General features: G+C 34.5%; 1 protein-coding gene across 8 annotated transcripts in view; it reads right to left on the bottom strand.

Moving 5' to 3' along the window:
* Positions 1-9314: 9314 nt before the first annotated feature.
* LOC106085804 (probable serine/threonine-protein kinase DDB_G0282963) overlaps positions 9315-18327 on the bottom strand; it is a 41895-nt gene continuing 32882 nt past the window's right edge. For 4 of the 8 annotated variants that reach the window (XM_013250227.2, XM_013250235.2, XM_013250244.2 and 1 more), the window contains exons 2-3: positions 15032-15452; positions 9315-10712 (exon numbers count right to left, since the gene is read on the bottom strand). In XM_013250227.2, the coding sequence (XP_013105681.1) occupies positions 9597-10712; positions 15032-15424 (1509 nt within the window). In that variant the 5' untranslated portion in view covers positions 15425-15452 and the 3' untranslated portion in view covers positions 9315-9596. Of the gene's footprint in view, positions 10740-12146; positions 13761-15031; positions 15453-18327 lie in introns of those variants that run through there. The other 4 variants (XM_013250219.2, XM_059368334.1, XM_059368335.1 and 1 more) reach the window with 4 other exon arrangements.

Here is an 18327-nt window from a genome sequence, read left to right as displayed (position 1 = left end):
ACGTTATTCGTAACGTTATAACGTAACATAATTTTTTTTATTTATATTCTTACAGAATTTATATTCTTACATACATAACATAACAATACATATAATAACATATAATGACCAACTTACATGGTACATCATGATAAGTGGTCATTGTAATTATATTGTACTCTGCTTATTGTGAGCAAAATGCCAAAAAAAAACAAAACATATATAATATGTAATGGCTAACTTATGGTACTGGTACTTTATTAATTTTTCACCGTTGAAACCCCTATTTTCCGCAATAACTTTTTTGAAACATTACGAAAATAACAATGGTACAATTTTATTAAAATTTTACCATAAGTATTAGGGGAAAGTCCTACTGAATGAAATCAGCAAGTTTTTTGCTTTAAAATCTAATACCTGGAAAAGTAATAGGCGAAAATATCGTGAAAAGCTAATATAGTACCAACCTTAACATGGTAAATCTACTCTAGCTAGCACGAAACTTACAAACTAATGGCCCTTTTAGACGGCACATCATGATCGTACTCATCGTGTATACGTGTTGATTACAAGTTTTGCCAAAAATGGTAATCGAATTTTCCATTTCTTTGATTTTATTTAATTTTTCATACTTTACTTCTCATTTCTTAACCTTATTTATCACAGAATGTATTTGTCAATATCTGTCAATTAAACGGTAATCGATAGACGTTATTCATAAAAAAACAAATGAATTAGATTTTCAGCCATGACTGATGGTTGTGTGTACATGTGGCGAATACGTCTTTGGTTTCACCAATACTATTACAATGACTCTACATCAGAAGTGCCATATAAATTCAGCATAACATTTACTTCGTCACACTGAAAGTCGACTAATTGATCATCCAATTTTTGTGAAATTGCCCTTTTAGACGGCACATCATTATCTTACTCATCGTGTGTCAGTGTTTTTTACAGCTTTTGCCAAAAACTGTACATCGATTTTTTTCTTTAATTTTATGTAATGTTTCAGACTTACTATTCATTTTATAACTTTATTTGGCACAGAAACTGTTTTTTCTATATCTGCCAATTAATGATTACACATTTCTTTGTAAACGATAATCGATAGACGCCATTCATCGAGAAAAATCAGTCATGACTGATGGTAATGTGACATGTGACGCATGCACCTTTGTTTTCACCAATACTATTACAATAACCATGCATCAGATGTGCCGTGCAAAGTAAAATCCGCATAAAAAAGTCGACAAATCGAAATCGACTGAAAATCGAATAGTTGACTTTTTCGTTCACGATCTTGCTTGTTACATTAACTGTGTGTTATTTTAGTACTGGATAGACAAGCCATGAAGGACAGAAATAAAACGCAAAAAAGTTTTCAATGCAAGTCTTTTTGTTTGCCATGAGGTGGTAACTACCTGTCAAAACTATACAAGGAAAAAAAACGAAAATATTTATAAAATAAATAAATAAAATATGCAAAAAATGTGTGGGAAAAGAAGTCAAAAAAAATCTATTTAGATTTGTGCACTAAATTTTTAAATAACTGGTTTTAATTTTATTTGGCCATTCACAATAGCAAATCACAATGGTAATTTATCCAGGGGCCGAATAACAGTACACGTGGATGAGTAAAATCGTTCGAAATTTCTCTATTATGGATTTTGTATCTTTTTATTGAAGGAGAATTTTTGAAATTTCAGAACGCGAGTAATTAAATCGTTCATTAGTTATAAAAACTTTGACATAAAAATGTATATACAAGTGGCATAACTTCCATTAAATACAAATACGAGTTGAAATATCTTTCGATACGAAAGCGGACTTGATCACGTATGCGGTAATTCGGTCCCAGAACTGTACTGCACTATAAAGTACTAAAACCCCGTTTACCGGATTTAAGGCTCTCGTCACAGATTTTGTAAAGTGAGCCATTAAATCCAGCGTTTAAAATAAAACATTGCTATAAACACTGGAAGACAGTAGAAGAAAGTAGATGACCCGTCCTACTCACCAAAAAAGGCTATGTGTTGCAACGTATATAAATCTGACTTTTCATTTTACTTCTTTCTCTAGAGGAATGAGAAGAAAATGAGATAACACTAAAACATTAAAAAACACAAATAAATTAAATTAAAAGTGAGGATTCACTAATAGAAGGTTAGGTCACTTGCGAAAACACAAAATGGATAGGCCCCATGAACATCATTAAGGATGTCAAATCTGCCGATTAAAAATGTCATCAAATAGGAGAAAACGTAAACAAAAAATGAATGTAAAAAGAGAACAAGTTGACATCCGCAATGCCAAGTACTGCCATAAATTAAAATAATTGTATGTCGGCTGATCGTTGGCTCAACCTTTTTCAGTGAATCCTGAAAAAAAGTTAACAGTAAAGCAAACGTTTTGTAAAAATAATTCATAATTCAAAAGCAAACAAATTTACAAAATAGGATTAATTGCAGCTATTGGGTTGCCCAAAAAGAAATTGTGGATTTTTCATATAGTCGGCGTTCACAAATTTTTTCACAGCTTGTGACTCTGTAATTGCATTCTTTCTTCTGTCAATTATCAGCTGTTACTTTTAGCTTGCTTTAGAAAAAAGTGTAAAAAAAGTATATTTGATTAAAGTTCATTCCAAGTTTTAAAAATGCATTTACTTTCTTTTTAAAAATCCGCAATTACTTTTTGGGCAACCCAATATACATCTTTTTTCTTCATTCAAAAAAAAAAAATTTGCAAAGGATCTCAAATTACCGTGCAATCCCATGGCAGCCGGTTATACGTACCGCATTGACCCGATGGATTTTTTCATTGGCCCGATGGAGTCTTTCAGTGTAAAACACACTGCTACAACAACAGCCATGCACGAAGCTACGAATGTCATCCGAAGCTATGCATGTCAAGTCGCGCATGGCGCTAGTTCCAGACAGTTCTCTACACTGATGCTGAAGAATCTGTATCTGCCTGGAGTTGATTACCTTACAACTGTCCCTTAGCCTATCTGAACACTATTATAGTACCCGATGTTTGGAAGATGGGCAATCTGATCCCGCTACTGAAACTTGAAAAGGACACGAGCAAGGGGGAGTCGTACAGACCGATCTCCCATCTCTCATCAGTAGCCCGCTCCTCTCATTGAACAATTTCCATTCGCTGAGCATCAGCATTCATTTCGAAGGCTGAGCAGGACTACAACTGCTTTACATGCCATCACGATATACAAATGTACACTTGTTGTGCTGACAAAGATATCTTGGATTAACCATCTAATGCTAGATAGATAGATAAATTGCTACTACCACTAATGTGAGGCTAAGGGAGCTTTCTATTTGGTCATGTGACGGCTACGGACACTTTGTTATTATTGAATATATCTATCCGTTCACAATTGGCAGACCAATTTGCACGGTGCGTCACTTGTTTATCTGTCCAGCTAGACCCATTTAATCCCATGGCAGCATCTTCCCTCCTTAGCAAATTCAAAGGAACGGTGTTGGTTTCATCGTAGCGATCCGATGAGGATGATTCCATCAAAACACTTAAAAAATCGATAATTGTTTTTTTTTCTTGGTGTCTGGAAGGATACAATGTTTTACAATTTTTCAAGATTTTCCAAATAATTCCGCAAATTTTCCACTAACCCTCTAATGTAGAACAACCGACATGAGGTAAAATTACAACTTCATATGTCGAGTTTTCTGTAACTGAACACTAGCTGCTGCCATTAATCTTCATTAAAAGGAAATAAAAATGAAACAAATTTAATAATTACCAATAAACAATATTTTTTTTTTACTTACCTCTCTCTGCCTTTTTGATCCATTTCGGCGTTAGCTTTTGTATTTTAAGTAACGGCTGCTTTTCATAAAACAGCTGACCTTTACAAAACATCTGCTCAAAGTTGCAAATTTCTGTTGGCAAAAAAGTTCCAGTAGGAATTTGCTGGTTCTCTATTTTCTAACTGTCAACATTTGCTCTCTCTCTCTCGCGCGCTCTCTTCTGCTGGCAAATAAGTAAAGTGAAAATGTGTGCAAATTTGCACAAATTTTTGAGTTCCCGATCACAGCAATTGTTTCGCCATGGACTGGTGCAGCCCTTTAGTAAAACACATTTTACTAAACTTTTTTTTAAAATATTTTCTTAAATATTTTCTTTTTATTATTAAAATACTCTGTATATACAAAGACTAGAAAAAAATACATTTATGTTAAAAAGAACTTAAATTTAAGCATTATAAGAGAAAATAAAATAAAAAAACAAAACAAAAAATTAAGTACATTCATAAAAACTTAGTTGCGAAAGCAGACAATTTTTGGCAAAGGATAAATCCAAAAAAGAAAAATATGGGTAAGCGTATAAATAAGAAGTCTAACAGTTTTATAAACAAGAATCTAAAACTAAATAAAAAATAACTTAAACATTAAACTAATATGGCAAGCAAAATTACGTAAAATTGGCATATTTGTGGGGATGAAGTTCTAAATGATATTTAAGTTGGTTTGGGTTTTATTTTTTATATGTTTTTCTTTTATTGGTATAAAAAGAATTATTACAACTAGAAACAAGTAATAGTAATAGTTTTTGTTACAGCAACAAACAAAAAATACAAATGATTATTCATTAAAAAAAATTACAATCAAACCCAACAAGACTGTATTAATCATTCGCTTTTATTTTCTTTGGCCCAGCTAAATTAATTGAAATGAGTGACTGTTAAAGAAATTTGTTTGCCAAAATTTAAGGACCTTCTTCTTCTTTAGTTTTTTTTGCATTTGTTTTCAAAAATTTAGCCTTTTTTGATTTTTTAAATTAATAATTTGAATTGACTCTTCTTTTTTTTTGTTTTTCAAATTCAACAAAAATATGCTTTTAATTAATTTTTCCAAAGGCATTTTTTCAGTAAATAATTTATGTATGCATACATTTTATCATACATACAAAAAATCTGTTTTGTATATCTATATATTGTATATATATATATATTTAAATATAAAGGACTAGATTAGGAACCACATACATAATTTGTACAACATACAATTATAATAATCTTTAGATATTGATATAAAAATTAATTAGGACTAAAGAAATTAGTATTTTTATAAGTTCAATGCGGCACAAAAAGGCAAATAATTAGTAGTTAAAATACCGGAAGAAAACTTCATCTGAAAATAAAAGTCTTCACAATGTTTAAAGTCTTTATTTTATAATTTTTTAAAAAATCATTTAACCTTGAAATCAAATTTAAGCAAAAACCCAAGGTAGATTTATAGAAGATGCAGTCAATTGCCTGCAAACGAAAAATTGTAGGTAAAAACGTGCAGGCGATGGTAGTGCAGTCTCTGACTAAAACTCTGAGACAAATATCGGAAAAAATTGCGATTTGATTGAATATCGTAATACTGGGAGAGGAATATAACACTGAAAAGGCTGGAAGTGTAAACTGCAACTGAATTTACACTTCCTTAATGTACACTGGAAAAAATTTTACGGTTTATAAAAAATGGATGAATTAAGGAACGGAAATGTGATTTGAGAAACAGATCTAGACTTTAATACCCATTTATAATCAAATGCAAAGGCTTTGTTACTTCCCCTGTCCCAGAAAAGCCCAAAGCGCCAAAAGAGGCCATGTAAAGCTTCCAGTTGGCTAAAAACCTAGGTATAGACATACATAATTCTTGGCCAAAGTTTGGGTAAGAAAAAAGCAGCACAGTGGGTAAGGAATATAAATAAAGATAAATTTTTTTGAATGGCTATAGTTGTGGTGCCAACCAAATGATGTGTAAATGAGACTTAAAGGGTCGAGGCGTTATTAGTAAGCCCTACGAAGTGTTGTTTGGCTCACCAAAGGCCAACCTGAGCTTTGAAGAGAAATCTAAAAAGAGGCTGCGAAGCAATAACAGTGGCGGTTCGGGTGATTTGCCTGCGTTTGATCTGCTATAAGGCTCACGGCAAAGGATGTCTAGTTAGGATCAAGGCGGATTTGAAAAGGTGGTCTCACGAGAACTGCTGTTAACAGCCGACCAGGTTTGATGTCTGAAGATGTCAGATTTTTCTTTGCATTCTCTTTGTGGTTATCTTCTTTATCTCGCATGTTCTCTGTCAATGTACGCACACATATACACACACTCACACACATTTCTTTGTGTGTTGGCAAAACGTCGTTCAGCTTGATGGCAGATTGCACCATATGATTTGTGGTTGTTGTACAAATGACACCACTTTTAATTGTTATGCCATGAGTTAGGATGTGCAGTGGCGAGAATTGCTCTTAGACCAGTGGTGGGCACACTAATGCATGTGCCTATTATTTCCTAGCCCATGTGCTTATGTTCTTTTGCACGTGCACAATAATGTGCAATAGTATGTATGCATTTGATCACCACTGCCTTAGACTGAAGCTGGTACTACTCAAACTTCGAGTATACTCGATTCTGCCCAAAATTGTAGGTATGGCCCAGTTCTGGGTTATGAATGATACGACGAATTACATACCTGAATGGCTGTTTATTAATGATGACTAAGGCATTATCTTTCCGTGCAGGAAGAACTGCTATGGCAATACCCCGCACATAGCAGAAGCCTAAAGGGAGGCCAAGATAGACGGAAGCTCAGACAGGAGTCTTTATTCAGTTCTCATGGCGAAACAACTAAAGGTGGTCTAATTTGTACAACAACCACAAATCATATGGTGCAATCTGCCATCTTGTCATCAAGCTGATCGTAGTTTTGCCAGCATACGCAAAGAAATTTGTGTGCGTGTGTGTATACGTGTGCGTACATGAGCAGAGAATATGCGAGAAAGACGATAATAACACAGAGAATGCAAATAAAAATCTGTCATCATAATACTGTCAAACCTGGCCCCAGCTGTTAACGGCTGTTCGCAATTCATACTACAATAGCTCTATAAAAATAAGGATGTTTACCATATTTAGAGGGCTCTAGTGGTCGATTTCGCCTTGAATGCCTTGAAACCAAGGGAAGGGCTCTCACGATGGCTCCCAGGCCATCAGGAAGTGAAAAAAACGAAGTTGTCTGATGAAATGGTTGTTACGTTTTTACAGACAGAGATTTTTGTAGACTCTGGGGGCGATTTCGAGACAAGAACAAAGCTTATGAGAGTACTAAAGGAGTGCCTCAGGGCCAGGAGATGGCTCTTAGGGCTTCAAGGGCCATGATGGGAAATAATTTCTAAGGTAGAAGTGTTTATTGAGTTCTAAGAAACCACTTTGGAGAGATACCGACTTCTGGGCGGTTTTAGCAGGTAAATTGCAAATTGCACATTTTGCCCATGAACATTCCACTAAGAAACAGGGCAAACTTCTCACATATCAATGAGTGCCGCCCGATTCAAGTTCTAAACTCGATGATAAGGGTCCGAACGGCGTGCCGCAGTGCGACACCTCTTTGGAGAGAAGGGGGAAATTAGGTCTGAAGAGGTAACCTTTATTGAGTTCCTAAATATTAGTCAATGATTCATACTGGGTTCCTCAACGGCTGCAGCGGAGTTTTTTTTTTACTTTTTTGGGCTCTAGCAATGATTTTGTAGTATGATCCAAGTCGGTTTGCATACCCATACCTTGAGTATCCGCGTTGATCTTTTTTCATTAGGGGGAGATGGAAAATGAGGTTGTCTGATGGACTGGTTCCTCAAAGGTTGTAGAGTTTTCCAGGCGAAGGTTTTCGATAATTTGCGGATTTAAACAAGAACCAAGCTGGTGAGCGAGTGTAGATAGTACTCCATGACTTTAAATTCAATGACGGTCACGCACAATCTCATGATTGGATTTGGATTGGATCTCATTCACGAATCACGCGATTCACGTGTGACACGACAACTCACGTGCACACCTCTGCTACAGTGTATGGGTTAGCATTTCATGTCACTTTCGAGTATGAAGGGCGGAAAAGAGTTATAAGGTAATGGATGATGGTTATTCTGGACTACTGTAGGTAACTGAATTAGATTTTTGAGGCAAGCCTTTGCTGAAGACGTATATTCTGATCTACCAAACACAATTTTTAATACTTTCACATTTGGTTCTACCCTTTTTCTATATATCGATCTATGGTCTCTTATGGTGCAGCGGATAACAATCGCGATTGCAAATAACTCTTTGTTATAAATCTGTTAGAATTCTGCCTGCATTCTTCAAAACCACTGGATATTAAGGACAATCAAATTCTATTGTCGGTTGCATGCTTAGGTATTCCATAGGCCATTTTTGTGTTGGAGGTGTTAAACAAGGCTTTAAGCCATATATTTCCCAAATTTTTGACCGGTGTTCTTCTATAGTTTTCGAGATATTCGGCCATTGACCTTATGGAAACCCCTTATAGGCAGTCAAAAAAAACTGTTTTGTATTTTTCTCGAGGATTTATAAAATGGCACTACCATACTATGGAGTGAATCCTCAGCTGTAGTTGTGTTTTAAGGAAAAAGGAAAATGTAAAGTTTAAAGAAGTTTAAATAAACTTTTTCTAATTTTTAAAAATTAGTCTAATTAAATAGATTGTTTGGAATAAAAAATTGTGTGTTTAAGGAAAAACTGCAACTAAATATTCATATATGATTAAAAAAATTCTTTAAAATTTTTAAATATTAATTTCAAAAATGTTAACAAAAAATTGCTTAATCCATTTTTTTTAAATTGTAAATCTTGCCTTTAATGCCGTCAAATTATTTTCATAAATCTAACTCATCAAGAGTTTTTTGTTTTTAGAAATTAATAAAAAAAATGTAAAACATTTGTTTTTACATTTTAACAAAACCAAAAAAAAAAATTAAAAATTTTTTTAATGTTAAAATTTTTGTTTTGTTTTAATTTTTAACTAACTTTGGTTGTTTCTCTTTGGATAGGAGGTTTTAAATATGTTTTTTTTTTGGTTTTTGTTTCAAATTTAGCTAAAATTGGTTTTCTATATACAACTTCTCTTTGAATACCAAACATTTCTAAGGTAATAGAAAGAAGAAGATCTTGAAGCTGTGTCCGTGTCTGTGTGTGTGTTAAGGTGTCTTGGGGCAGGATTTAAAAATCCCTATACTCTTGAACTGTTTTGTTACAGGCATTTTGTGTGTTGTGTGTTTGTTAATTTTTCAGTTTTTTTGGTTTTGGTTTTTTATCAATTCAGTCTTTCATATTTAAATCCAAAATATGTCAATAATATTCCCTCTTTGCTATCTATTTTCTTCTACGTTTTTTTACTTGCATTATCTTACGTATCTCCTGTTCGAAATCATCTTCATCCGCTTCGGGGGGATTTTTCTTTTCTGCCACATCCTCGTCTTCCTCTTCGTCATCATCCTCTATGATTTCATGCCATTTGATAGTTTGACTTATGTCTACTTGTAGATTTTTGGTATTTTCTTTGAACGTCAGGCCTCTTTTTGGAGCTTTACTGCTGCTCCTAGTGTGATTGTGCTGCTCTAGGCTGTTGTCTGGGTCATTGCTGGTTTTGCAATTATCCAGCCTTATAGTGTCATAACTTAAAGGCCTTAAAAGATTCGGCGAAGCATCAGGGCCCACATTGTAGGGATCTTGAGCCTCATCGATATCAGCTACATCTTCCTCTTCCACCTCCTCCGGCTCCGCTTCCTCCTCCTCCTAGCTAGTTGAGGAAGGTGTCTGCACCCCATTGGCCTTGCCGGGGAAATGACACATGCAGGCTGGATTCGGTGAGTGGCCAGGATTCTCATCCAGCTTCTTGGTGAGTTTCTTCCAGTAGTCGATTTGTGCATTCAGCAATTCAATTTTCAGCTTCCTCTCCTCTATGCCCAACATAACATAGTCGTTTTGTGAGTTTTTGTGACTGACACTATTCGGAGTTGAGGTTTGTCTGGGATGATGGCCGCCATAGCTTTTATTGTTGGGTGTATATTGAGCAGCCGCTCCTGCCGCCAGGCTATTGATATTCAACAGCAGTTGTTGGGTGGAGGAATGATGTGATAGATTGTGTAGATTGGGAGGCTGTTGCAGTAAGTGATTAGCTGCTAGAGTGCCATTTGGTGGGCCATTGGTGCCCACAGTTGATGCTGGTATGCCTCGCTGTAGAGTTGGCATTCTGGGATTGTTATCCAAAGAATTTCCAGGATTTACCGCACTTAAGCCCAAGCCGCTTAAAAGCAATTGTTGTTCGGTGCTGGCCTGGCGCAAATTCAAAGCCTGCCCTGTAGCAGGAACTCCTGCATTGTTGGCGTGTGTTATACTTAAGGCTGAATTGTTGCTACTGGTATTGTTGTTGTTATTATTATTATTGTTGCTGCCATTGTTGTTGTTTAGGGAGTTGGCCTTCATATTGGCTATACTTCCTATACTGCCCACTCGTATGCCCCCAATATTTTGTATGGTAATTTCGGGCTGTTGTGGTAATGACATTGCAGTTGATGTTGCATTCATTTGTGATGTTGTTGAATTGTTGGGTGTTGATGTGGGTGTTTGTTGCTGTTGTTTTTGTGTTTGTTGTCCTTGACCCTGCTGTTGTTGTTGCTGCTGCTGTTGCTGTTGTTGTTGCCTCAAGTCTGTAGCAAATAGCTCTTCATCCTCTTCTTCCAAACATACTTCCGGTATATCTTTGGGACTAATACAATCATCATCGTCATCTTCATCCATGGCCTCGCCATTGTTGGAGTGCTCATTATCGCTGATATCTTCGGATTTAATTACAATGACATCGTGATCCATGCCATCATAATTGAGGGCCGGGTGCTGAAATGGCAAAAGCTGAGGCAAGTGAGTAAGACAATAGAACTAAGAGGTAAGAAAAACAAACAACAAATTTCCCAGTTCTTAAAAAATGTTACGAAAATTTTAAAATTTTGAGACATTTTAAAGAAAACTTTTTATTTTTTTTTTTGGAAAATTATGCTAATATTTAAATTTTGATATTTTTTTTTAATTTCAATTCCATAGAAAATTTTGTGAAAATGGAAAGTTTTTTGGCAAAATTTGATTTCTATAGAACATTTTGTCAAAATCTTTTCTATAGAGAATTTTTGAAATTTTTTTTTCTATAGAAAATTTTGTCAAAAATATTTTCTTGAAAAATTTCGTCAAAATTATTTAGAAAATTAAAAAGGTTTGATTTTTATGAGGATTGTTGACCTAAAGTAATTTTTGTATGATTCCGGCTCAATTGACAAAAATTTCCCTTGGGTTTTTATGTGTTCTTATTCCAATATTTTGTAAAAAATATTTTATCAAATTTTTTTCAAAACTTTTTCTATAAAAAATTTTATCAAAATTTTTTCTATAGAAAATTTTTCAATTTTTTCTATAAAAAATGATGTCAACATTTTTTCTATAAAATAATTTATCAAAGTTTTTTCTATAAACATTTTTATAATAAATAAATAAATTAAAAAAAAAATAAGAAATTTTATCAAAATTTTTTTATAAAAAATTTTATAAAATTTTTTTCTATAACAAATTTTTCAAATTTTTTTTTATAAAAAATTTTATCAAAATTTTTTCTATAGAAAATTTTTCAATTTTTTCTATAAAAAATGATGTCAACATTTTTTCTATAAAATAATTTATCAAAGTTTTTTCTATAAACATTTTTATCAAAATTTTATAATAAATAAATAAATTAAAAAAAATATAAGAAATTTTATCAAAATTTTTTTATAAAAAATTTTACTAAATTTTTTCTATAACAAATTTTTCAAATTTTTTTTTATAAAAAATTTTATCAAAATTTTTTCTATAAAAAATTTTATTAAAATTTTTTCTACAAAAAATTTTATTAAAATTTTTTCTATAAAAAATTTTATTAAAATTTTTTCTATAAAAAATTTTATTAAAATTTTTTCTATAAAAAATTTTATTAAAATTTTTTCTATAAAAAATTTTATCAAAATTTTTCCTAAAAAAAATTTTATCAAAATTTTTTCTATAAAAAATTTTATCAAAATTTTTTCTATAAAAAATTTTATCAAAATTTTTTCTATAAAAAATGTCAAAATTTTTTCTATAAAATAATTTATCAAAATTTTTTCTATAAAAAAGTTTATAAAAAATTTTATCAAAACTTTTTCTATAAAAAAGTTTATCAAAGTTTTTCCTATAAAAAATTTTATCAAAATTTTTTTCTATAAAAATTTTTATTAAAATTGTTTCTATAAATTTTTTTTATGATCTCCCAGATGGCAATACCAGAGTTACGTCGATCCAAGACTGTGCCTCTAGCAGCTGTGTGTCATAACAGGTTTCCGATCGGAAATCTCTTCTTATCCATCCGGGTTTCCTATAGTCGCCAGTGGGCGTGATCCTCGTCGCTCCGTCTATGTCAAGGCACATGTTCTCTGAACTTGTTTTATTATCCTTACTTTGCACCTTTTCTCCAACGCAGTCCACCAAAATACTGAGGCGTAAGTAATTATTGGTCTAATCACGCTCCTGTAGAGCCAGTGGACTATCCTCGGATTCAAGGCCCATTTCGAGCCATGCGTGTCTACATAGTGTCCGCGTGTCTGTGAGCCTTCTCAGTACGCTCTTGAAAGTCACACTTCCAATTTAGTTTACTGTCCAAGATCACTCCTAAGAATTTTACCTTGTCAGATATGGAAATTGTTCTATTGAGGAATGTGGTGCCTCAAATCGACCCACCTTCGTTTTCCTCTTGAACAGGCAGATTTCAGTCTTCTCTGGGTTAACATTGAGACCACAGGGTCTTGCCCAGTCTTATGCCATATGCAAAACCCTTTCCAAGTCCTAGGCATGCAGTGAAAATAGTGGACACCAGATAGGCTGAGGACATGTTGAGGCTTTTGATGAAAACGCATTTTCCCCAGGATACGACGGGACTAACGGAGATACTGGAATATTGGAATAATTATCATTACGGAATCTATGGTAAAGCAAGCTTTGAGGAGCGTCAAACCATTTAAGTCACCCGGACCTAATAGAATATTTACGGCGTTACTACAGAAGGAGGCCGACTATCTGGCGTCCCATCTGGCCACTATTTTCACAGCATGAGTAGGACTTGCATATACTCAGAAAGCCTGAAATGAAGCAAGGGTGGTATTTCCACCCAAGCCCGGCAAGGCAAATTATGGGACACCAAACTGTTTACGGGCACTAAACTGACCATCAGAGCAATAACAACCTAGACGGTAAGGTCACGAACAGTATTGGAGTATCAGAAGGAGATTAACGCCATCTCTGAGAATTTCACAAAGCGCATCGTTTGGGTGCCGGATCATAGCGTAGCAAGGGGGAATGAAAGAGCAGACGATTTTGCAGTAAAGGCCAGAGGACTGGCATTAATAAACTTGGTTAACCCGAAGCCATATGGGTCGACGCAGTCCGAGTTAAGGACGTGGGCGACGAACGCGAAAATCCTATGGGGACATCCGGATCGAGACAAAAAATTTTGTTAAAATTTAGTTTTTAAATATGTTTAGTATACAATTTGTTTTTATGCCAGCATTTTTTCTGTAGAAAATTTTGTAAACATTTTTTTTATAGAAAAATTTTCAAACCCTTTTTTCTATGGATAATTTTTTTCAAATTTTTTTTTTATAAAAATATTTGGCAAACATTTTTTAAAAAAAATTTAGTCAGAAATATTTTTTTTATAGAAAATTTTGTCAGAAATTTATTTTTATAGGAAATTTTGTCAAAAATTTATTTTTATAGGCTATTTTTATTAATTTTTTTTAAAGAAAATTTTGCCAACATTTTTTTTATGGAAAAATTTATCCAAATTTTCCAATTCTGTCAGATGTTTTTTCTTTATAATTTGTTTTTATATAGAAAATTTTTCTATATAGAAAATATTTTTTGTTAAAGTTCATTCATTAAATTTTTAGTTTAAAAAATTTTGTTTTTATAGAAATTTTTTTGTTCGAACATGATGTTGAGTTGTTGTTGTAGCAGTGTATTGTGCTTCTCTATTCGTCTGCTGGGTTCTGTTAAGTAACCAGAGCTAGGAACTCTGCGACTAAGTTGGTATGTGTCCAGGCTCACAATTGGCGCATACATCCAACGCACTGACATCAATCCTAGCGCTGTAATAGTTGGGGCGGCTGCATCTGCCGGAACGCAACTGACACAGAACTAGTATGGTTTGTCCAGAAAGGCTAACTTATTCTGTTGCTGCGCACATTCGGTAGATGCTCACAACTTTTGCTACCATGTCAGCGTGAATGTTTTTTAGAAACCTTTTGAAACGCCGCCTTATCTAGTGGTTCTCCCTTGTAGCACTGAGGCTCACGCTCTTGATCACCTATCCACAAGTTGGTGTTTGCTATGGTCTCTGCGATAACAGTGCGGTAGACACCGTTTGGACAGCATGTAGTTGTAACTTCACACGGTTAGGATCTGTGCCTCTTGTGGTCCATACGAGAACTGAGCAGACAGCCCGTCGCAGTATGTAGGGCGCCATTCTTACAGATCTGTATGTTATTTCACTACTTGTCGCTCAGTCGCACTACTTGTCGCGAGTCCACGTCGGCGCTGTATAGTTTATCAGCGTGCCAAGGGTTGCTGGTCACTCTAACGTCACCGAAAGTGACTGGAGTCCTGTCATTCTGCGCCGGAAACTTGGGCTGGACTTGGGGTATTCGACCGATAAGCGTTTGATGTTCGCCACCCGGACATTCACCAGTTATTCTAAATTCAAACTAAAGTTATTCTAAATTCAAACAAAAAATTTTAGTCATAGGTAAATTCCCTTTCTACTGTTATCTCCGTAACCTAAACTTCCTCTTTGCAGGTTTATTCGAGTGTGAGTGTGTGAGTGTTTGTGTGGTTTAGCAAATAAATGAGAGGTTACGTTTTTCATTGTTTTCAGTTTGGTTTTTATCAAAAATTCCACTTGGGGACTGATTTCCCCATTGTGTTGGCCATTTCAAAGCCAGTTTGTTATCTATCTTCAAATATACACTTCACATAAAAGTAACACACACACACACACACACAAAATTCAATCCAGACAACCCCGCTACAATTGTTAACCCCCCTTCATCACTAGATTATAAAGGCTATGTACATATGTATAATTTTTTTTTTTTGAAAAACACTTTAAAATTTACCTTTGAATCATCAAAATCATCCTCATACTTCTGTCTGCCATTACTGTAACCATTGGGAGACATTTGCTCTGATATATATTGGGCCACTGATTCCTGTTGCGATATGGTATTTAGCAAATCCATAAAGGTGCGATTGCCTTTGCCCTCACCGCATAGATCCTTTTTCAGCAATAACTTCATATTCTTATAAAGCTGGCGCAATTGTTTTGAAGAACGCTGATGATACACCCGGGCATTGAACTCTTTGGCAATTTGACGCCAGACTTCATCTTTTTTGCGATTTGATTCAGCATCGGTGCGTTTGTTCTCTATGATGTCCTTGTATTGGGCCGCATAACCCAAGACCATATTGCGCTCCCGTTGTGTGTAACGGGGAGTTTTTTCCATTTTCATTCGGCTTGGAAGAGACGACGTTTTGAAGCTAAAATTAAACACAATCAAACACGGACGTTTTATAATCAAATTATAGGCTTTGGGGCTTTGTCTCGTATGTTAAATAAAAAAAAACCGAAGGAAGATTTGGAGTTGATCGTGGCAAAGCCTAAATTGAACTGAACTCTCATTTACCCCACAAAAATAGAACAAGGTGATGATGACGATGGAGGTGGTGTGTTGATGGCAAAAGAGAAAAATAAGCAGCCGGCACTTTATAAACTCAACCTCTCTCTACTCTACTCTATAAAGTACATACTCGTACATATGTATGTAGGTACAATGAATTTACGTTTTGCCATTTCAAGTGGGTTTTTATTTCTATTATGCGCTCTTAAGTTTTAATTCAGTCTTTTCAATATGTTCTCTTTGTGTGGCTGTCTCTTACACAAACACAATCTGAATCTGACTATTTTGTCAATTCTCCCCCTAACTGAGGTGTGGGGCTCGCTCAACACTAAACATATGTCCGGGCTCGCTCTCTGTTGTTGTTTTTATCTTTTTTCTGTTTTCTATCAGCCTACATTGCTTGCACCTTACCCTCCTTGAATGGGCATCTCATGATTGAAAAAAGGAAAATAAACAACTACAAACACATTTAGCCACACTCAGGGCACAGCCAATGTTAGCCCGAGCTCACTGGCTCTTGCAACGACAAGGCAATCTTCGGAGAGTGTTGCGTGTTTTTTATTCTTGTGTGCTGTGTGCCATGTTGTTGCCTATCTGTGTGGGGGTTTTAGATAAAAACGCGCTTTATGTTATTTTATTTTTGGGGGGGTACATTCTCGCTGGTGCTGTAGTCGTGTGTGTTTTTTTTTTTAATCTGAGTTAGTGGTGGTCTCTGTTTTTTTTTTGTTGCTGTTGTTGCATTTGGTTTAAATTCTCACTGTTTACTTTGTAGTAAAACGAGCGCAAGCACAGCACACTTTGTTGCTTTACTTTATTTAGCCTTCTGCTTGTTGGTGTATTATTAATATCTTAGTTTTGTTGTTGCAGCCCCCTTTGTTTTTGTAAAGGTAAACAAATAAAAGCACACTTGATTATGACGACAATGATGGCGATGATTGCCTTACTTTTCTTGTTGGTCTGATAAGAAGGAAGAGCCGCCTAGCCTACCTAGCACAAGTAGTTCTTTCTATTCTTTCCTCTTTTCGTTGATGAAATACCTATTTGTTATTAACCTCGTTTTTGTTCTTGCTGCTGCTGCTGCTATTGTTGTTGTTGTGATAAGCTACGTTAGGAGCCCCGTTTTGTTTGTACTTTTGTTTTGTGGTGGTTCAAAGTAAAAATCCCATTAAAGGAAACGAATCATCAACTTTAACCCACCTTTCGATGTGTCATACAAAAATCAAAATTAACCACAAATACCTACAAAGCGCTCGGATAGAAAATCAATGAAAAAAAAATCATTCAATTTGCAACAGGATAATGACAAGGCAGTGTTGCCACCGTTTTGGTTCTTTAGACCGAAAAGACAGATTTTAACGGCCTTATTCACAAAACTTAATGAAGCTTATTTGACTGTTCTATAAAGGAAATCTGTTAAATAAACCTTTTTCAAATCTATATTAAGTTTTGTGTATACCGGTGTAAGTTACAAATATTGTTCATGCTGCACATAAATAGGTATGCAGTGTCACAAAAGTTTTAAAATTAAATTAAAAAAGTACATAATAAAAAAAGTCTAATTTAATTTAATAAAATAATAAAAAAACATTTAATAATAAAATAAAGTTAAATAAACATATATCAGATTAATTATTTAATAATTGAAATAATTATTTGGTAGTGATTTTAAAACGCTAATCATTAACTTTCATGAGAATATTCTATTTGTGGGCTTTCGTTAAATTTAGTTGCCTTTGCAAAACAAATTTATATTGTTTCTCGGAACACTGTTTGCAACCCATTTTGTCATGGTCATCACAACTTACAAAGAGAGGGATATCTGATAAAGGTGAGGCGATGGAAGGGAAGAAATAAATTGACGCACAAGTCTTGCATTGCAAACAAAACTTTGATTTATTTCAAGGCTTTATAACCAGCCTTGTTAGCTTTTAAGCCCGCACATTCTATTGGATATTTGTAAAGTTCAACCATTTTGACATACCTACAAGTCAATTTACTTACTATGCGATATCAATCCTCTCCTCTGTCACTGAGTCATTTTTTAACTGAGAATATTCTAAAGAGAGTTTAAGAAGAGAACACTTTTACACACATATCAATATTTAAATGTTTGCTTACTTGCCATAAATAGGCGAGGAGTTAGAGGACATCCTTTTTAAAGGCTTACTTTAAGTCTTAATTCACTTTGAAGATGTCCACTTTTTGCGCATTCGCCATAAATTTCAAGAGTCCGAAAAGTGCTCTTTCAACCTTAAGTTAAAATAAATCCAACGTTTTGATATGCCAACACCGGAATGAAAGCAACATTTACAAAAAACCCCCACTACAGTCACAGGTTTGATATCTAATCTTGAACTAAAGATTAGAGACAGCCAGGCCAAGCAAATTGAATTGAAAATTAACGCCATGATAAACTGTAATACCACAGCGGCAGGTAAGTATCATTAAACAATGCTTTGGAAAACAGCAGAACAAAGTTAAAGTTACGTTAAATTCCAAATGAAGCGAAGAAGAAGAAGACAACTAATATATAATAAAAAAACACAATAATAGATAAGAAAAGTATAAAAAAAGTTTACCACCCCGACCAAAACCCCTTTTCCCCCCAATAAACTGAAAATATGAACTATGTTAAAGAAAGATTTAGAAAACACACACACACACACACACAGGCAATGTGACAACAACAGAAACTCGAACTAGAAATATGCGCGTTCTACACGGGGAGACACTCC

This window comes from Stomoxys calcitrans, chromosome 4 (genome assembly GCF_963082655.1).
Source record: "Stomoxys calcitrans chromosome 4, idStoCalc2.1, whole genome shotgun sequence".
Lineage (NCBI taxonomy): Eukaryota > Metazoa > Arthropoda > Insecta > Diptera > Muscidae > Stomoxys > Stomoxys calcitrans.
The sequence above is the reverse complement of the archived record's forward strand: the minus strand, read 5'-3'. Positions and strand labels throughout refer to the sequence as shown.